General features: G+C 40.5%; 1 protein-coding gene across 6 annotated transcripts; it reads left to right on the top strand.

Annotated features, from left to right (window-relative positions):
• Nucleotides 1-295: 295 nt before the first annotated feature.
• On the top strand, nt 296-21,856 carry TM6SF1 (transmembrane 6 superfamily member 1). 6 transcript variants are annotated; one of them, XM_040599641.1, is made up of 10 exons: nt 296-476; nt 2,614-2,717; nt 4,020-4,117; nt 5,083-5,186; nt 6,050-6,132; nt 7,533-7,654; nt 12,478-12,582; nt 14,667-14,759; nt 15,764-15,883; nt 21,489-21,856. In XM_040599641.1, the coding sequence occupies exons 1-10, from the start codon at nt 385-387 to the stop codon at nt 21,678-21,680; spliced, it is 1,113 nt and encodes a 370-aa protein (XP_040455575.1). In that variant the 5' UTR covers nt 296-384; the 3' UTR covers nt 21,681-21,856. The 6 variants fall into 6 exon arrangements, with proteins under 6 accessions (XP_040455575.1, XP_040455580.1, XP_040455577.1 ...); XM_040599642.1 differs by having other exon boundaries at nt 310-476; nt 16,895-21,856; XM_040599644.1 differs by lacking the exon at nt 296-476 and adding an exon at nt 942-1,061.
• The last annotated feature ends 182 nt before the right edge of the window (nt 21,857-22,038 follow it).

Here is a 22,038-nt window from a genome sequence, read left to right as displayed (position 1 = left end):
CCCCCGCCCGGACCGCGGCCTCCGCCGCACCGTCGCCCCGCGCCCCCGGGGCAGGGCGAGGGGAGCGCGGCGAGCCCCGGGGCAGGGCGAGGGGAGCGCGGCGAGCCCCGGGGCAGGCGGGAGGCTGCGCGGCCCTCCCCGTGCCGCCGGCGGGGTGCCGGGCGGCTCCGGTTTCTGAGGCGGATTTAACCTTTCCCGCGCGGGCGGGAGGGGGCGGCCGCCGCGGGGCGCGCGCCGGGCACGGGCCGGCGGAGCGCGCGCGGGCGGGCGCCCCCTGCGCGGGGCGTGAAGGGCTGAGGCGAGGCGGCGCCTGGGGCGAGGCGCGGCGCACGGCGGGGGCACGGCGGGGGGCGCAGAGGGCGGCCGCCGCCTCCCGCCGCGGGGATGAGCGCCTCGGCGGCCACCGGCGTCTTCGTCCTCTCCCTCACCGCCATCCCCGTCACGTACCTCTTCAACTGCCTGGCGGCCAGCGGCAGGTGAGGCGGGCGAGGCCGCCCTGCGGAGAGGGCAGCGGGCGGGCGGCGGCGGTGAGGGAGGTGCGGGCGGCCCCGGCGGGTATTTTTAGCGGCGGCGCAGGGAGAGGGCAGCTGCGGCCGCGGCGCTGAGCGGGACGGGGCGGGAGGCGGAGCGGCGTCGGGCCTCGCCGCGGGCAGCGGCTCGGGCGGGAGACGGACCCCGCTCCCGGGTCCCGCCCGCGTCCCCTAACGGGAGCCGTGCCGGGATGCGGCCGGGGAGACGCGAGGGGCTCCTGCCTCGAGGGCCCCGCCTGGCCGCCCACCCCGGGACCCTCAGAACTGCCGGTTTCGCATCACCTGGAGCCTGTCCCGGCGTCCCCGTAGCTCGGGTCACCGCCGGGGCTGGCTGGCAGCGCCGAAAGGACAAACCCGCCCGGGCGGCATCGCCGGGCCCGCGGCCCCCGCAGCGCCCTGAGGCCCGGGGCGGCGCGGCCTCCCGCCGCCTGCCCTGCAAGGCGTCCGCCAACGGCGTCCAGTGCTGCTGGAGAACGCATGGAAGAACTCACCGGCCTCGGGAGGCTCTGAGCCGCACGCTCCAGGCACCCCGTAAGACGTGCGAGTTTCAACTGAAAATGGCCATGTGCCTTCGTTCTGCCAAAAAAATAGGATCCCGGGATAGACCGCAGGTCTGGGAAAGAAAGGTCTTTCCTCATGGAAAAAAAACAGTGTACTCACAGCTCTGTGTGGTATTTTGTGATCCCGCAGCCCGGGGTGTTCTGCGACTTTACTGCACAAGTATTTGCTTCGTGTTTCTAAGGCATTGCCACATCTGTTCCTTCCTCATTTTCCTCCTTCTGGCCGATAACTTGTTTTGTTTGTTTCTCATTGCTAGAGAAATGCCGAATAACGCACACTGACTTACTTGATTCATTGCCAATGTTTATTTCAAATTGATGGACCGCGGTGAAAAGTCACTGCAGTATTAAGGGCTGTAATGGTATGAAGAAATTAATCACGGGGAAAACAGACTAGCAAAAGATTCAAACAGTAAAATAAATCAATAAGCTAGTACTGCTGAGCCTGACTCAAAAGTCTTTGTGTATATATTCTGAAATATTTGATCTTGCAAATTTTTTGCAGTAACTTTTAAGTCACATTTCACGAAGGCTGAAATTGTCATAGTAATATTTGTTTGTACACAGTTTGTTTTCTTGACACACAGAGTGGTACTGTGTATGAAATCATGTACCAAATATTTTTAGCTTATACTTGTGGACTTTACCTGACTTTCCCCTCCTTTTTTTCCCCCTGCATGAGCACAAAAGTGAAGACTGAGAAATAAAGTCTTCAGAGAATTATATACAATTTACGCACTCCGAGCTGTAAGCCAATATCAAACTGATTTTCTTAGCTGGCATTTTCTTGGGGAAGGAGACAAATCTGCTTTGTGCCCAACTTTTTTGTGCTTTTCTCCACTGCCACTTTACATGCGCTAACATTATAGTCCCATCTTCAGAGCAAAGGTCTTTTCCGCTGAACCCACTTGCGTTAATTACAGACACCCCACCCCCCCAACCAATCCTTCCTTATAGAGCTGGAGAGACCTTCGGTAGCACTTCCAAAACTGGAAGTTAAACCTAGATCCATCATAGGCACTCCACACTGCTACTCCCATTCCACAGGACTGATGTGTTTTCTTTGTGAATATGTAATTTCCTGAGTAGATAATTTATTGCCGAGGTTAGTCTAGATGTCCCTAATGATCCTTTTCATCTGTGAAATCTCTGTTTCTGACTTTCACCTCTTGTTGGCCTTTAAGTTTTCCATCATTTTTGTTTATTTTTGCAGATACCAATATGAAAACTGATTTTAGTTGAACAAATCTAGACTCCTGCATATGTTATTTATCTAGCTATTTTTGTATTTTCTTTTTTTAGATGATCACATGTGAAAAGACAGGCACATAAATTTTGCAAAACTATAAAATGAATACTATGACAGACTGTGCAATGGACTTTAAAAACAGCCTTTTAAAGTATTAAAAGTTACTTCAAGAGTAGTATTTGCATTTGAGAATAGATGGTAGGAAAAGCTGAAGAAAACAGCTCTGTCTCTTTCCCTGTCTTATGAATTCTTTTTCTTTTTAATACTGTTACAGTTCCTGGGCAATTGTTGCAGTTGGACTGCTGGTTATGGTTTTTATTGCTCTGTTGGCTCGTGTTCTTGTCAAAAGAAAACCACCAAAAGACCCGCTGTTTTATGGTATGTCTTGGTAACAAGAAATCTAAATTCAGGAAGTGTTAATTTGTATAAATTATAATATATGATGGTTGTTTCAAATTAAATGTTTAAGAGATGGCTTCAGAATCCAGTCTGGTGAGGTGCTAAGGAGCCAGGAAAGACAGACTGGGGAAAGAGGAGGAGAAAGCATGCTTCTTTTGTACCTTTTTACTCTTCTCAAATAGGAGATCCAGCTTAGGGACAAGACAGACCTCCTATTTGAAAAGAATAACACTCGAGTTGGGCTGTGAAAGTGTTCGAAATGCTGTCTTACCCACTTTGTTGAGATCTTCCTTGTGGCAGGACTTCGGCACCACAGTAGACCTCTTGTGAGTTGACTCATTTGGGATTTTTGGACCTTTGGCCTCCATGGCTTGGTTCTTCCTGTGATTTAATTCCTTAATTCTCCCGTTTTCATTAGGCTTCTGTGTTAATTCACCTTTGTGACATGTAAGAAAGTTCAAACCACCCCAACTCCTTGCTTGGGTTGTCTGCAGACTTGGGCAAACATTTCTATATTGATACTTTACCATAAAAGAATGGAGATACTGATTACCTTTTAAAAGGAAACCTTAGGTCTAGATTACTTTATAGCAAAAATCTAGAAGAAAAAAACCACTGCTGTTTTCTGAAGTTTTACAAGATGGGCCCACAGGCAAAGCAGCATACAAACCACCTGTATTTGCCCTCTGTCTTCCTCCTCATTACAACTCACAGGCATCTGTCCCCAGTGTCCTATACGAGGCTGGGAACTCTCAGTTCACACTGAAATAAAAGGAAATAAGTAACATAAACTTTCTGCAAATAAATTTCCTGTCTCAAAGGAGTGTCTCGCTAACTTGCCTGATAGGTCCTCTGGACTGCTGTGGCTATATCAGTTTGCCTTGCTCACCTCCAAAAATGGCAGTTCACATTCTCCACTTCCTTTCTGTTGTCCTTTCTCCTTTCCAAGAGGTGACTACAGTCAAGGTTGTGTACTTTGTGTGACCAAGATTTTTGAAAGACTACATAGTCCTTGCTGCAGACACTGGCTTTCCATGGAGGCTGTGCCTACAGCTCTACAGAACTGACGTTCCTAAGTTTCCCAAGAACTTTGTTGACTAACCACTAACTAAAAAATACTAAGCTATGTGGGAAAGTCATATTGTATGTTAAATATCTGTGACCTCAAACTATGTGCATCTAGTTCAACAGATCTCTGCCTGACTGAATTTATTGGACTGTGAAGCAACTGCTGATCCCAAGTCTTTATCCCCGCCCCCTCCCCCCTTTATCTTATTGCAGTTTATGCCGTATTTGCCTTTACCAGTGTAGTGAATCTAATAATTGGACTGGAACAGGATGGAATTATTGATGGATTCATGACTCATTACTTGAGAGAGGTAAACAATTGTTTGGCTTACAAATGTAAATAAAATCTTTGCTATAAATAACTTGGTATAGTATTTGTCACAGAAAAATAGCCACTTACACATTCAGGGTCTTCCTGGATTTGGCTATTGACCTGTCATTATTGTTATGGACAAAACCTCCACTGACTTGAAATCACTTGACTAATTTGGGAGAAATGTCATACTTTTCAAGTTTCAGTGTTATTTCACTTAGTTTAGGTAATACCATTCTGTATTAAGTTCTGTGGGAACTGAATAAACTGTACATGTTCTCAGAAAGCCATAGCTAGCACTCGGGAGAGGATGAGTACTGCAGTCCCTAAACGTGTTACCAAGACGGAAACAAAAATTGCTCCTTTATTTTTGCCTAATCACTTTACTAAAAGGAATTAGAGTTAAAACTCCATGATGCCAGATACCTAGTCAGCAGAATCTGTTTGCTGCTGAATATCAACATCCACCAAAAATAGCTCAGTAAGAGCTTGATACGAAAGTCACTGAAGTAATTGAAAAGATTCCATGAACTCTAGCGTGAAATGAGTTGGACCTTACAAGGTTATACATTGTCATCAATATATTCAATACCATTGTCGATCTCTAGGTTGCTAAATATATCTTTATTTGTTCCATGTTAAATTTATCTTTATTTTGTAGCTTTTATCACTAAAATACGGAAAAGTAGTATTTCCATAATACAGCAGAACAATGCTGACAGTCATGCATAGACGTTTTCCCTTCCATCTTGCACCCCATTTTGCAACTGTAGAAGTGATTTAATTGTACCTGATCCTACCTAAATCAGGTTTGTGCTTGGAAATGTGTATTGTCAGTCAAAAACTGTACCTCCGGATTGAAAGAACATCAGTTACTTTTCTGAAATTGTTTCTTGCTGTTCATTAATTATTTGTTATTTTTCCTCTGATCACTTTATCTACTTAAAAATAAATACTCTCTAGGGTGAACCGTATCTGAACACTGCGTATGGCCATGTGATCTGCTATTGGGATGGCTCTGTTCATTATCTGATGTATCTGTTGATGGTGGCAGCTATTGCATGGGAGTAAGTAATTTTGATTTGTGTACTGTTTTGCTTGCGTTCTTGTACAACCTACAAAGGGCTTTCTTTTCTCTGCAGTATTTAGGTTTTTCTTTCAGGACTGTTTAATGTCTTAGGCCAAAGCAACACTACTGAAGTGTCATTGCTTTCAGGAATTGTACCCTTGGTAACTTATTCGTTCTCTCAGCTGAGTAAGCCTAGCAAATGCATTGAGTTGTAGTCTTGTCTTCCTCACTCTGCAGCAGAGATTGTAGCCCATCTGCATGCTTTGTGCTAGTTAAAAGGAAAGCTTAAAGATGATGCATGTTAAAACCATGTGTGAAAACACTTTTTTTTTTTTCCAGATAACATATTTATGATAGGAATAGTGTCTTGCTTAGTTAGCATGATGATGATCTCTTGTCCGTGTCAGACACAATTTCTAGATATTCTTATGTTTCTTGCTGTTGAATAAAGAATTTGAGAAAATACGTACTTAAATTCCAGAAGTGAATGCACCTGCTGGTAATAGAAGCATTAAAAAAATGAAATTAATAATTCATTATTAATTCTTTTATAGTTTTATACAGCCTGTGATGTGCAAAATCATGCAGTCAGCCTTCAGATGAATGAAACATAACAGCAAATAACTGAGTATGCACAAATGCTGTACTGTTCATGTGATAACTTTCTCACACATGAATGTAGGATTTCTCCACATCCCCCTCTCAGAGGCAAGAATCCACTGTTGATTTATGGTACAGATTTTAAAACCTTTGCTTACTTGGATACAACCATGGATATTAGTATAATATTTGAGGGTGATTTGGGGTAGGGGATTTTTAGGGATGGTGCAATAATTATTTCTTATTTCCTTTTTTAAACAGACAAAGCTATAGAACCATCGGCCTCTACTGGCTAGGTTCCATTATCATGAGCATCATTGTCTTTATGCCTGGAAACATTGTGGGTAAGGACATAATTTATATGACTAACTTCTTCCTGTGAAACGTTTTCTGATTTTAGCATTAGGTTATCTATATTTTACTGCAGCATTGGTTCCTTTCTGTAATAATATGAAAGAGGAATTGTAGGAATATCAGTAGAGAGATGGAAGATATTTTGAAATTTAAATATGAGGAAGGAAAGATGGAGACCAGGAAAAAAAATCCTTTCAATTGACATTGCTCTCGAGGAAAAAAAAATAGTCTTTTGTTATACCCATATGGCTTTCATCCAAACTAGGTTTAATTTAAGCAATGAGACGATAACCATCTCTTAGTATCATAAAAATATAAATTTTATTTTATATGAAATTTCCAATTTACTTAATAGTCTGACTTTCAAGCAGCTTACGAGAGACATCCAAATCACCTATAAAAGTGAAATCTGGAAATTATTCTATTTTCAAAAGAAATATAGCATTCCTAGATTTCTGACAAAAATCAGCACATAGCTGTGCTCCTAGAGGTTGAGAATTTTAATAAAATAATTTTACATCATTATTAGGTAGGTGGTCCTTTAAGAGTGCCACTCCCCTCAATTAAAGATTTCCTTTTTAGCAAAGCTGAAATTGATGCAGAGTTGATAGGTGTTCAACTGAGAAAAATATTCATGTGTTTGAATCCTGTAGTCAGCTTTATAAAAGCTTACTCTGGCCCTCCTTTTTATGACAGGGGAGGAATATTCATGGTGCAGCCTGGGGCCAGTCCAGTTCCCTCCTTTGTAGATATGCACCACAGAGAAAACAGCAGATTTAATGTGACAATATCTCTTCCTCTTTCCTCTAGGGAAATTTGAGAGAATTGTTCTCAAGAGCATGCCTTCTGCCTTCCTTTCTGACATAGAGAGTAGCCAGTGTAAAAGACACAGATTTTTCTGATTTACCTGGGCTGAGTATAGCTCTCTGAATTTATGCTTTGTCCTCAAATATTAGTACAGGTCTGTAGGAGAAATCAAGACTTTGGAAAACAAATGCAATATTAGATCTTAAAAAATGGATAAGTTAATTTTTTCCATTTTTTAAAGAGTGATGTCTCTATTTGAAGCAGGTTCCATTAAGAGATTTCAAAGCTGTCCCACATTATAGGATTACCTAGTGCAGAGTGACAAAGGTGGTTTGCCTTCCCTGCAAAACCCTCCTAATTTCTAAAATGGCTTCTGGTCTATTACCTCTCTGTCACCTGTGACTCTACGACTATCCTGAGCCCGTGATTTTCAACAAGATCAGTGTGTCGCTTTAACAGCGATTTCTAACACTTTATGTTTGCATTACCAGAGCTGCTTCAGGTTTGGTATTACATATATGTTTTAGCTTTTCTGCAACACAGCTTACAAATTCTCATACATCTTATAATTATTTTTTAATAGGCAAATACGGAACAAAAGTATGTCCTGCTTTCTTCTTAAGTGTACCATATATTTGCCTTCCCATATGGGCTGGGTTCCGAATTTATAACCAACCTTCGGTGACTCACGACACTCCAGTCAAGGTAATGTTGTTGTATTTAAGGTTGGCTATTGTTAGGAAAACTGAAATATGCTTGCTGTTTCTGCTGAGTTTTATAGGTCCCTCTGTGAGCATGGAATGTACTGTAAATGGTCACTGTTACGACAATTGCTTCTTGGCTGTGTAGACACTGTAAAAATACCTATACTGCAGGATCATTTCATTATGGTGGGGTAAAGAAAAAGCAAAAGAATCTTATGTTTAGAATAAAGAACCCTTTTCTAGGTGTAATTGTGTTACTACCCTCTATTCAGTTTCTGACTGTTTCAGTTTCTTAGCTGATGAAAATACTGACATATACCAGCTTCATAAAGCACCACAAAATCCTTGTAGAAGCTCTGCAGGAAAGTATTCTGCGGACAACTTACAGACTTCATGTAATTTAATAATTTTTTGTATGTTCATTCTGCAATATTAGATTTTACAGGTAAGACATTGTACATTAATTGATATGAGAATTATTTACATACTTATTAAAAAAAATCTGTAAAAATGTTTACTTAAAACTCCTTAGATCTTTGCCTTTGAATTTAGTAGTTGGGCTGTAGTGAGATTAACTGAGCAATCAAAAAATGCAGTAAGTTTATGAACTGTTTTATATTTTTAAAAAATCCCTGCAGTACAAAGCACAGAACAGATCTCTAACTCTTTGTTGCTATAAGCAAGACAGTTTATTGCCACAGCACACCATATCAGTTTTAGGTAATATAATCAATTAATAGTTTTGCATCACAAGAGCTCCTGAGTCTCAGTCAGGTTCATTCTTAACTGAAAACACAGACACAGATGAAGGAGTTAGTTCCCATTCCATAGCTAATAAACAGTCAGTGTGCAAGTGGTGTAGCCTGTGGCATAGAATAACAGCAGATGATGCACTGACATTTTCCCAGAAATGTATGAAAGGTAACGTTCAGTCATCCATCTGTGATTTTTCAGTAGGAAAGAGGTATAGACAGATGTTCGTATCTCCTGAAGTATGAAGAACCACTACAGAATCACCACTTTTAGGGAAAATCTCTTTGAAAGGCAAATTATGAAGGGCAAATTGGGGGACACTTCGGGTGCCAAACACTCTTCTACCTTCCTGTGTAGGCTTATGGGAAACAGCGTGTCCCATCCCAAAGCAGTTTGAGCTGATTTACTTAAAGGCGTCACTAATTCTGGCCAGAAACACATTCTTTAGAGTCATCAGGGTAGAGGAGTTAAGTTTAGTTAAAGGTAGTGATGGCAATTTTTGCCATGTATTAGTGAGAACATCCTTTGCGTGAAGGACGAATGAAGATTTCAGTTTGTTTTCATAGTACTGCGAACACCACAGCTATTGCTAGCATAGAAAATATGTGATAGACTGCTTATTTGCTGAAATATAGCCACGTCTCCTGTGCTTATCAGGAGCTAAATTGCTTACCTAGTTTTGATATTTACTTTGGTATGTATTTGCAGAGAAACCTAGTTTTTAAACTCTGTTTCAAAAAGAGAGTGCAGAAAGAGCTGGTGATCTGAAAATTTAACATTGCACTTCTTAGTGAGTCCTTTCTTGTAAACTTCAACTTTGTTGCTCGGAAGGTCATAGAAAAAGCCTTGATGCCTTTCACTGGGGCCTTCTACCCTTCCTAAGTTGTTTCTTTTTTAGAAGTCATATTTTATCTTCTCAGCTAATTTATGCTCCATATCCAAGCATGAATACCTGGGTCCAATAACTGTATACCTTAAAATGCCTTTACATCTTAACATGACTACTTCTGAATTTTTCTTATTTTTTATACAACTCCCTCAGTCCTAAATGAAGTATTGTTTTCAGGAAATAATTGTGTCTAATGCTACTATCAGTTAGCTAATCATTGTAAGTCCCAAAAATATTTAGTTCTTTCAATAGATCACTTTCAATTAGCTGTGAACTTTAACTTTTTTTAGCTATCATTATTCAGAGTTGGTATTAAAAGGTTTAGGAAGAGTATGTAATAATGCTTTTAAACATGATAGTGCAAGTATATGGAAAAATACTTACATGAAAGCAGTGGAAGCAAGGGATTCATTGCTATAATATTATTATAACCCAGTTTAAAAAAAAAAAAGTCGCTGTGGAGACAGTTAATGAACTTTTGGGTGTTTTCTAGTAGAGATGGCTGCATGGGAGAGAAATGGAGTTACACCCTCATTTAGAATCAAACCAAGCTGTGCTGCAGTATTTACAAAGCCCAGTAGCTTTATCTAAAAGTATATCAGCTCAGAAAAGTTTAATGTAATTTAAAATTCAGAATTAATACATATAAATTCAGATTTGCACATGAATTCTGAAGGGACTGACTTCTGTGGACAGATTATTCTTGTTCCCTAAAACAGTCTCACAGAGGTTATGGAAAACAGCTTTTTCCTGGCAGTGAAATTGCAAAGCGTGCCTACACACTTCCTTGCTACACAAAAGAAACAGCAGGGTTGGTGAGATCTGTGCAGAGTTCAGTGTTTGCAATAAATGGGCAACCTGTAGCAGGTCATCTCCACTCAGCCAGTGTACTTAACATGTAATTAATTTTAGCATGTATTGATGTGACTTTGCTGTGTAAAAGAAAGGCAAGGCAAAATTGCTGCATAGCTGAGGTCTGACAGCAAAGTGCACACTGTCTTTCAAATTCTTGCTTCTGCTTTTTTTTAAGCTTTTCATTTTCATTTTGCTTGTAAAAATGCATATATATATATGCATAGAGAAAAAAGGTGCAGCTTTTCTGTACCTTGGCAATTTCACAAACTCATACTGCACCAAAGGTTGTTTTCACTAATAGTGGCTTTGTCTCCAAAACCTCCAAGTACAAAGTTTTATTGTTGCTTTCTGATTACAGTAAACATGCACATTCATTTAACATATCTTTTGAAACGAGGAGTGACATACATCTATATAAGCTTCATACTTAGACAAAGTGGAAAGAAAATATATCAACCCTTCAATTTTCCATTATCCTTAGGTAGTCTGCATCTGAAAATGACTTGCAACTCAGCAGCCATGGGAGGCCTTTGTCCTTCATGGGAATAAATATTAGAATATAGACATTCTTTGCAAGTAATACTGTGAACATTCCTACACTGGTACTGTAAATACTGTGAAGTGACACCATACTGCCAAAACAGACCTGTTATTTGTGTTTGAAAAATAAAAAAGCAAAGGTGTCACTTTCTTTTTCTGAAAAAGAACCTTTAAAAGAAAAAAAAAAGTGTTTTATGAAAGGAGATGGCCTCTGTGTAAAATAGCCTTATTTTTGTTAAACTACAATTCAGATCTTGCAGTTCTTACTCAGGAATTGTGCTTGCATGATTGGTTCTCCTGTTTCAATAACTTTGAGTATCTTGATCCTGAGTGCTTTTAACTATGCCTCTACATCCTAATTATTGTTTTGTGCTTTGGAGACAATTCCACAAGTGTGTAACAGGAAGGAAATCGGGTTTCTCTTTTGCTGTCTGCATGACAACACATGGCTAATAAAAAGGAAGAGGAAATGAGTAACATATAAATGGGGAAGTTTTCCCTCTGAACTACAGAAAGATACTTTGGCATTCTTATAATTTTGTCTGTGACTACATAGTGATGAAAATGTACCTCAAACTATTTCCATGAGTCTTTTTAAGTTTTACCACGTGAGCAAAGAGATTACTTTGGTTTTTCCAAGCTATCTTCCTTGTTAGATACCTATGTGGCCTTTGCTACTGTAGAATGTGAACCCCTTACGTCTGCCTGTGCAGTGCAGCAAGGGGATTCCTGTTCTGAGGCTGAGGAAAGGAGGTACAGAACAGATCAGATCCAGATGCCAAGAAGTGCTTCGGTGCCCATCAGAGGAATCCATAGCATACGGTAATGAATTAAAGGAGGGTTTTCCATGTGTTCCATACATGCACACACATATTTCATTCTCTATTTCTGCATTACATATTAAGATATATTATTTGCTCACTGAACTCAGCAGAGAACTCAGCTGCCCACAGAAAAGCTTTTATTTTGTGCCAATGATACGCCATTAATTTCAATACCTGTCACAGCCTGCTGAAAACCACCATTCGCTATCAGTAATAAGATAGACCCTTTTTTTGCTGTCCCTCCAAACAGTCCTTTTACAAAGCGTATTAGATTCAACTCCAAATGTTTGATACAAACCTACATTTCCAAAGCTTTTCTACAAAGGGACATTCAGGGAAATTAATTCATTCCCATTAACAAAAGACACAACTTTGAAGAAGTTAGTTATGCTGCTCTAAAGCCTTATGTGATTGCAGAGTTAGCGTTCATTTGATTTAGGTTGCTTTGAAAGTCACTATCAGTAATAAGATAGATCCTTTTTTTGCTGTCCCTCCAGACAGTCCTTTTACAAAGTGTATTAGATTCAACTCCAAATGTTTGAGACAATCCTACATTTCCAAAGCTTTTCTACATAGGGACATTCAGGGAAATTAATTCATTCCCATTAAAAAACCCACAACTCTGAAGGTGTTATAAAGCCTTATGTGATTGCAGTTAGTATTCACTTGATTTAGGTTGCTTTGAAAGTAAACTAATCTGTATTGAAATGGCTTTAGTTTCCATTTCTAGGGTTTATTCAGATTAATTTTCCTCACTACATCCTATAAAGTCTGAAGTCACCTTTTCCAAATGTGGAAATCTGTGTCTCTCCGAAATCAGTGGATAAATAGGGTAACGTAACTGAGAATTAACTCTGTCTATCATAATTTTTCACCACTTATCCCTTCTTGTAGTGACTGATCTGGAGTTAAACATGTCATATGGAACTGGGATGTACTCACTGCACACGTTCTGTGTTGCAGGTAGTTCAGGAAGTCCAGAAGAAAGGACTCCTAAGACGACCAATAGATTTAATGTTAGCTGCGTACCTCATTCTAGCAACGGGGTTTTGCATATTTAGGGGCATGGTAAGTTGAAGATATTTTAATATTCTGGACTCTAATTTTCAAGTCAGAAGTTTAAATTTGAAATCATTGTGTCTGTGTGAAAAAGTATGTACATTTTGGTTAAGGGAAATCCTGTAACTTTCAAGGTTGGAATAGGCCTTAGATATAAAAAGGACAAATTGATTCTTTATGATAATTAGTGGTGCTTTGCTTCTTAATTTTGTCCTCTCTAAAGTGTGTTTTTCAGAAGGAGGTGCACAATCACAAGTAGCATCCCAAGTGCAGATCAACATGACGTAAAACTGTTTTCATTGGCCTGGTGTTACATTTATGGCCAAGAACACTGAGACAAACCAACTAAATTAAATCTGTATTCATGTTTTTCTAAACAGATGCATAGTTAAAAGTATATAGGAAACCAAGTTAATTTATATTGCATGAGATAGAGGACAACATTTCCACCTGAAAAAAAATATGTCCACCTTACCTGAACAACACATGTTGTTTCTATTACCAAGAGCTGATTTTTTAAAAAATGTTTGCTTTTAAGCATAGTTGGTTGAATTAAAAATTCTGGGGGAATGGATCAATACTGAAAATGCTTGAAGTGGATAAATCCAGTAGTAGGTAAATCTAGTCCTTTGTCAGCTCTAAAGCATTTTCTGTCTTAAAGCAGAAGGGAAGTTGTGTATCATTCAGTGAACAGAGCTCAAATGTTCAGGTGTCTTAGACCACCACTTGCATGCTTGATTTGTAGATCTGATCCTGTCTAGAATAATTCTAAGGGGTGATGAAAAGTACCCAAGCAACATTTTATTTACCTAGTGCAGACTGTCCTTTTATAGCTCTGCTGCTCACATTATTCTGTCATCTTCTGCTGTTTCTCTGAAAACTTGCTTGTCAACAACATTTTTTTCTTCTAACTTGTCACAGACTGCTTTATTTCTTATAGATCATGCTCCTTCAGAGCACCACTGATGCAGGTTAATCAGCTGGTTTACCTGTAATTTCACTGTGGGCAATGTTAATCTCATGCTCTAACACCTCACTTGGTTTGCAGTCCCACTTCTTAATTTCTCAGAGGATTTTTTTTTTTTGTTGATTTTGAGAGTGTGGTCATTTTCTTATATATTTCCTTTACCAAATGGGAACTGTTTACTGGCCTTACTTACATGCAGAGATCAATGGAACATCTCTGTGTAAGCTGCAGTAACTGTGATTTTGTGATAAAGCTAATAAAACATAATCCATTATAGTCCACTCAGACCTGCTTCTTGGATGCCCATGTTGGAAAAGAACAGGGAGGAATATCCACTGTTTGTAAACCTTTTTATTTCCCACTCAAAGTCACACAATGAACACGCATGAAATTAAGTCGTGCAAAACTTAACTGTTCAGTCCTGTAACTTAGGCATTTACGGTGCTTCGCCATAGAACACTTAGAGTGACAGCTGTTGACATGGATTGCTAACTCAGAGTAGTATTTTTTGTTTTAAGGGCTACTATGGAAAGGAACTACTTTTGCAATTGAGTCCATGTTTTTTGGGGATTTTATTCTTTCTATAGGAATGTAAAATCCAATAATTTCTCCTTTGCTACTCTCTTTTAAAAATTATTATTATTGCAAGTAACACCCGTCTCTCTGCATTGCTCTCCACCGCTACCTTGCCACAAAGCAACTCTCTTCTTTGTACTACATCCATAGCTTGCTATCCTAAAATTGGATGCTTAACCTGAAGTTTCCCATTTGAGCAGTTTTCCATTGGAAAGTTCACTTGCTGGGATTAAAGTCTATTTCTCAGAGCAAATCAATAGCAATTATACTTTTATTGCAGCATAGCCAACTGACTGAATTCTCTTCAGTCAAAATTTTTAAAGCAGGCTGTCAGTATTTCCTCACAAACCCTCTGAGTAGGAGCTGAGAGGAGGCCGTATTTCAGTTTTGTATTTGGTGATCAAGTGGATCACCTTTGTAGTGGACTTCGAGCAAGCCTCCAGGCTAGCAGTACTGCAGGCCACTAAGTAAATATTTAGGGCTGGTAACAGGTTAGCTCGTTTTTCGAACAAATTCGTTGTTCACGGGAAGTTTTAAAAATTCTTCTTAGATTGCTCTGGATTGCCCTGCTGAACTCTGCCGGCTATATATTCAACTTCACGAGCCTTATATAAAAGATCCTGCTGCCTATCCTAAGCTTCAGGTAAAGCATTGACTGTGGAGCATAGAGTGTTAAGTGACTTGTTAACTGGCACAAATATGAAGCTATGGGTTTCACAGGTGACAAGATCAATAAGGGAAGTATTTGTTCACAGCAAGTTAAACAGTATTTCATATTTCGTACTACAGCCATTACAAGGTACCAACTCTTGTGATAAACTCAGATTCAAATCAGTTACTTAAAGAGTTACACATCCCAGTTACTCAGGCTTCTTTTAATATAGTCCATGAAACAGAGCTGCATGCTTTTTATCATCATTCTCCTTCCTTAGAAGGGCAAAGTAGACTTTCAGTCTGGAATAATGGACCAAAAAGGGGTGTAGTAGGACTAGATTCCTTAAGCTGGTGTTAGGCTTCTGTCACCAGTGACACTCCTTGGAACATAACACTTTCTACAAACCCTATTTACACAAGCGTTGCAGAGGAGAGAATGCTGTTGCTTTAGTTTTGTAGCGCTTGCAAGGTTGCTATTCTTCTGCAACTTTGGCTGCTACATGGGGGCAGGGCCTGAAGCAGTAAGAGGATTCACGAGTGAGGCAATGAGCAGAAACCAAATATATCTCTGCTTGACATGTTCTTTCTGGGATTGAAGGGGTGGCTTGGGTATATCTCATACTTCCCAACTGAAAGTGCCATGGAGCTTGAGAAATAGACACTCGTGTTGAGTTAGGTCAAGCCACGCTTATTGGCATGGTCTCAAGATGGCAAAGGTTAGTGAAACATGTCCTAGGATGAAGTGGATTTGGATGTGGGAAAGAGAAACAGGCATCAGTATTAGCGGAGGCCTTAGGGTATCTGGATCCAGTCAACAGCATCCAGGTATGAAATTGTTTTCTCAAAGAAGTTATAGCTGCATAAAGGCCTGGGAATCATCGCTGCCAGGAGTGTAGCTTTGAATAGTCACAAGTCCTCAGTCAGCAGTTGGCTAATTTTGAAATGCATCTCCCTCACACTACAAAGCAACTAATACTTCTGTTTAAAATGCAGATGCTGGCATACATGTTCTACTCTGTGCCATACTATGTGATTGCTCTGTATGGCCTACTGGTGCCTGGTTGTTCCTGGATGCCTGATTTAACCCTTATACATGCTGGAGGACTAGCTCAGGTATTTCTTCGTAAAATGTTCACTCTTGAATTACAAGTTAATAAGTAGAGATCTATGGAATAAATATGGGGCCCAGGGCCTGATCTTCCCATGCAGGTTTTATGCCATTGTAACTCAGATCACCTTTTGTATCTATAAAAAAAACCAAACTAATTTAAGGGAGTGGAGAATCAAACCTATTACTTGCCTCTAATGACTGCGTTCTTGCTTTAGGAGACTTCTCTCCTGCAGAATCTTTTTATTGCGCTCATTTAAACCTTATTAAGCACAAGGCACTCTTTAGCTGAGACCATGAAGGAAGATTGTCTTAAAGCTGTAACAGTCAACCATGTAAAAAACCACCAAGCACAGCAAAACAGTACAATGCATTGTTTCCATAATATGTGTTGGCAATCTAGGTAGTTTGAAAAATATAAATGGAAAAAGTATTTACTAGTCACAGAAAACGGACAATGATGTTGATAGAACACGGGGAACCTCCTGGGCCACAAACCACAGCAACACTAAGACATGTTTGTGTTGCCAGAGGCAGACCAATGATCATACATTCTCAACGCATTTTGTTCTCAGTCTCTTAACGAACAACTGTAGTTAATTACTAGGATGGTGCTGATGCTTATGAGAAGACTGACTGAAACAAAAAAAAAAATTCAACAGCAACTAGTAAATGACTTCTTATGACATGTAGATGACCACTGAACAGCTGAGATAGAAGGACAATTGATTTGTGCTGTATGTAGGAAATGAAATATGCTCTGATCATCCAGACAGTGCAGAAAATACGCACATAATACTGCAACAATAATGCAAATGTAGGGACACGGCAGTAAGTGTAATCTAAATACCGCTATTACACAAACACAGACCAGTGCTTTGTTCTACAGGCCTGAGATAACAATCCATGGATACCAACCACAATCCAGCTTAACTGCCCAGTAAGGAGGGGGGGAGTGCCATTTCATTTTCTGTTTGTGAGCAGTAATGGAGAATATGACTTTTTTTTCTAAACAGTTTATAGAGAACCTTGAATTACCAAATGATGTCAAAACAGAATCTGGCAAACAAGGAGGTTTAGATGCTCAAAAGGTATCACAAATATTATACAACTGTGTTTAGCCTAAATCTAATCTAAAAAAAAGCACAAACCAGTATCAGGAAACTCTCTCTACTGACAGATTACTCAGGTTTCATGAATTCCCCAGTCAGTCAGGAAAGAAACCGCTCCTTCAAAGACTATTTAGCACAAGGAGAAGAAGTCAAGAGTGTGCTGACTATCACAATCTTGCAAACTTAACTAAAAGCTCAGCATCCCAGATTGGAGGTGATTTTTGGTTGGTTGGTTGGGTTTTGGTTTGTTGTTGGGTGTTCTGCGCCCTGCCCCGCCCCCCTTAAATATTTCCCATAACAAACACTCATTTTTTTCTTTAATGGCACATTCTGCCTTTGTGCCTTTTGTATGATTAATACATGCAACATTTTGTTGCTGAAGTCTAAACCCTCTCTGTTGTCCATTTGGTTTGGCTTCAGGAGAATGCCAATTTACACATTAGACAATGAGAAGAAAAGCTACTGGAAACCCAAAGCTAACACTCAAAATTCCCCATTTTACTCTCTAAAGCTTGTCCTAGACACAAGTGAAAACCATGGGCTGACAAAAACTGATTAAAAGAACTGTACATTGCTGTACACTCTGCACATTTTATCCTGATTCAAAAAAAGTTTCTTTACATTTGGGAGGGTTTTGTTTGTAGTTTTTACTTCAATGCACTGCAGAATGAACTTCAGTCATCCCACAACTGAAGATGATTTAATTTGATTTGGTGAACTGTGAGCAACCTGGGATGAAGAATGTGTGAGACAGTGAATTGATGACTCATGTTATTTTTTGTTTTGGTCACTTTGAGACAGAAAACACATTTCCAGGTTTGTCTACTGTTTTCTCAGGTTAAAACATTGTAATTCATGATTAAAGCACATGTAGTTTACTGAAACACATTTTTTCTTCTATTATGCACAAAGGTCCGATACAGGTAAATACCTAACAACAAAACAGTGAGCATTGCTCCCCTGGCATGAACACTGCTCCTACAGATGGGGACTGTGAGGTTTTAAGTATTTTTATTTCTATCATTATGAAGTATTAACTTTTTTTACAAAAAACAGGTGTCAAAATACCACGTGATGCATCTAAACTAAGAACCTCTAAAAGTGCCTAGCCTTTCACACAGAGAAATATTTACTGTTTTTCAGAATTACATACAGGTCTCAGCTTGTATTATTCTGTTACTAACATTCAGACTCCAAAACCAGGTTGTGACCCTTATTAGACTTCAGGAGCTTCAGGAAGAGCTCTTTAAATGTCACACGGCTAAAGTACCAGGAGCTTTGATTACACAAAAGGGTTGGAATAGCCTCTGAACTTGATTAAATTGCTATTTCCCTATGCAAGTGAGCTACATGAGAAGGGATGAAGAGCCATAACCCTGCTATCCAAAACTATTCTGTTTCACCAGCTCTGCATAGTCTGCTTCCCTATTCTCTCAGACATAGAAGGTTTTCCCTCTACTTCTCCATCCAAGTGTTTTCCTTAATCTTGCAGTTTTTGGTGGCTAGCTTCTGCAGTGCCTCTTGTCTACAAGTGAACCTAAACCCAAGGAACATGTTTTCTAGGTTACTGCCTCCCCACTCTATTTGATGGTTTCTTTAGGCTCACAAGACCTGGTCCAAACCCCTCCAAAATAAGTTGGAGTCCTTGCCTGACTTTAGTTGCTTTACAGAGAAGGTGCAGAGTGAAGTATGACTCCTAACCTTTTCCAGGCCCTTCTCTGTCCCTAGCTGGAGGCTTTCTTGACTGCAGGGTAAGAAATATTTGAAGTTTTGCCTATGATTAGGCTACAGGCAAAAAACACTGTAAAAAAAAAAAATCCAAACCCAAACTATTTCATACAGACAAGAAGCTTAATGAGTAGCAGGCATACACAAATTCCTGTTGAGCTGTGCCACGTCTGGCACCAGGCAGCTTCCAGTTGCTGTGGGATGGCCTGAGCAGAAGGCTGACGGAGGCTTTGAGGTTCAAAAAGGCTGCATGTTAAAACAGTAAGGCTACCTTAGAAGTTTACCTGCAGCATCTCATTTGGCCAGTTTCTCAGCCAGGGTTTAGGTGTCTGATCTTTAAAATTCTCTAATTAAAGAGAGGGTTCAATAACAGAAAGCACCAAGACATGGCTGATTTGCTAAGAGGACCTGATTACAGTGAGTAACAGAACAGACTCAAGGTTGCTCTCACCGCAATGCCAGCCCGTTTATTGCACAACAGGCAGAGAGCGCTGCAGGAACTGACAGCTCTGGTCTTGCTGCTTAAAACTATGGATTTGGTGCAAGTCTGCCTGGTACTTAGCAAGAGCAGGACTGGGCTACTGGTGAGTGGCAGACCTGCTTTTAAGACACACACCCTGCCCCAAGGGAGGGAGAAAAAAAAATATGGCAGAGTACTGTCATAGAAAGCAAACACATGAGATTAAAAACATAACACAATATCCACAGAGGCAAATGAAATAATAATAATAAAATAATTCAACAGACCTACATATCCTCCTTGGTAATGAAAGGAAAAACAATTGTGTTATACTGAAAAACAAGTCACATAAACAGTAACTTCATTATATGGTGCACTATTAGCTAGTAAAAATCTTCATGGGCTACAAATAGAACAAAATGTTTCTGCTTTTTCTTTTTATAAGGCGCAAAGCTCACTAATGTGTCACAACTCTTGTAAGAGACAAGACCACACAGTAAGGCTTAGATCGTCAAAGGCAGCTAGGAGGCTGCGGGAGCTCTGGGTCTCTCAGAAGCAGCCCCTTACTGCTCTTTCTGACAAGGCTTACTATGAACTTATGAGGAATTTACTATCAACTTACTATGATGCACAGCTGGCCATTCTTGGAGACAGGCAGGCCTTGCAGTCTTCCACAGAGAAGTACATAGCTGAGCATCTTGTTCATCCCAGAAGAGGCTCTAAAATACTACCAGGAGGCTGTTAGCATCTAGGAAAACTTCAGGCAGACCCAGACCTCCTATCTGAAGCCTGATGGTGGCTGGCTGGCTGCTGAGGAAACTGCTGCCTCATGTAACAAGAGGGCTTTGGTGCTGAGCACTCGTACTCTGGCTGCCTGGGCTGAGGTGGCTGCCAAGGCGAGGGAAGGTAGCAGGGGTCTGAGCAGGACCACCCAGGTGCCAAAGGCAGCTCCTGCCTGAGACAGGTAAGGACAAAAGGGCTGCAAGAGACAGGCTGAATGATGAGGCTGATATAAAAAGGCTGCTGATAGCATCCCCCTGAACATCTGTTTACTCTGTACCTATTTACAGCAACATGCTAAGTGGCACTCTGCTGAAGTGTGTTTGTGTTTGATTTCTTTGATTACTCCGTTTCCTGACTCCAGCTTGCTAGATCAGCTCTCCCTATTCAGTGGAGGTGATTAGAATCACCTGGAAACTTGATTTCCATTTCTTTTTGATGTATGGTCTCAGCCTAACCTTTTGCTAGAGGGGGGTGTATTAAAACACCTGCACTGTATTTCACTTTCTACTGTGCTAACTGTGAACAGAACTGTGTTCTTCGTGAGTCCAAAATAACTCCTGCTGAAGCCAGAACAGAGGACGTGATTTGGCCATAGTGTACTCCCCTGCATTACTAAATTCCTGGTGTCCCTTTCTCCTGCTCTGCTTAAGATCAAAATGATTTTTATCTTCTTGGACCTCCTCCACTGCTAACTAGCTAAATAATCATAAAAAAATAAATAAATAATGGACACACAATAGTTAATGTGAATGAGCTGTGGCTTGAAATAGCAGGTAACAGATGGAGACAAAAGACAGCGACTATCCTGACGCTTCTATCTTTAAATGTTTGTTTATGCTAAAAATATGCTTCAGCCCAGCAGGCTTGTCTTTGCTTATAACCTTCACTCTAAACTTAACCTATACCCAAAAGCCAAATATTGCAGACAGTTTCTGAAATCAGGAGTTCTGGGATCAGAATCTGGAAGACTGGGATTAAGATTTAAAAAAAACTAACCAAAGCCAGAGCTAACACAGCTTCCAAGATTTTTTTTTCTAACTTTATTCCGAGGGAGTGTCTGTCTGCTTCCCGCTGATGGCAAGGACAACATTCCTCGGTAGGCGGGTGCAGGTCCTGCCCCCACTGCTGTGCTGCAGTTTAGGAGTGCCGACCTTTACGGTGATGCACACTTCAGCGGCTGTTTGCCTGGGGAAGGATCATGGACCCTGTTGCATGACTAATCACTCAGAAGCCAAGGGTGAAGTCCTCTACCTGATGTAAAGATCAGTGCCACCACATGCATAAAGTGAACCTCCTACCATGCCACTGCTGGTTCCGTTTATGCCTCTTATGCCAAGATATTAATGATCTTTGTTCAAACTGTATTTTTATACTGAGGTGCAAAAGTATGATGGAAATACCTGAAATAAAAGGGCTGGCTTGGAAAATGTCACTGGAGATGCATACTTGCATGCAGATTATGCCATCTTTCCAAAATACACATCAACTTTACCTTTTTTTAATATATACATTATGTACACACCACAGGCTCAATTTTCCCATATCGGTGCTTCTCTTCATGCTCGAACTCCTTACATCTACAGAGTCCCTGAAGAAGCAAAACAGTTTTTCCTGATATTGAACATAATGTATGGGATTCTTCCCCAGCTGCTGGCTTACAGGTGTGTCAACAAGCCAGAGTTTTTTATGAAAACAAAACAAGAAGAAAAAACAGAATAGCACAACTGTTTTGAGCTCCTCTTTTTGGCTATGTATATAATTGGGCTGGGATGTAACTGAACTGCTCAAATGAAACCCAAATGAAGCGTGTAAGGTGTGTAAAATTGTGTAATGTTGCACGGTCTGTTTTGTTTATCCTACTCAAAAAGGGAAAATAAAGATGACTGCCTTCAGTACCACTTCGCAACATTTTGACTTTGTGCTGCAGTGGAGCTGCTAGTTCACGGAGCTATTTTTAAGTAAGCTGCTTTGACAGTTTTAGAAATACTGCATGAAGTTAAATAATAATAATGATGTCAGTGTTTAGCCTCCACACACTGAGGAACATCAGTGCCAGCAATCCCTATACAGAGCTACT

The sequence above is a fragment of the Falco naumanni genome, chromosome 7 (assembly GCF_017639655.2).
Source record: "Falco naumanni isolate bFalNau1 chromosome 7, bFalNau1.pat, whole genome shotgun sequence".
NCBI classification, from domain to species: Eukaryota; Metazoa; Chordata; class Aves; order Falconiformes; family Falconidae; genus Falco; species Falco naumanni.
The sequence above is the reverse complement of the archived record's forward strand: the minus strand, read 5'-3'. Positions and strand labels throughout refer to the sequence as shown.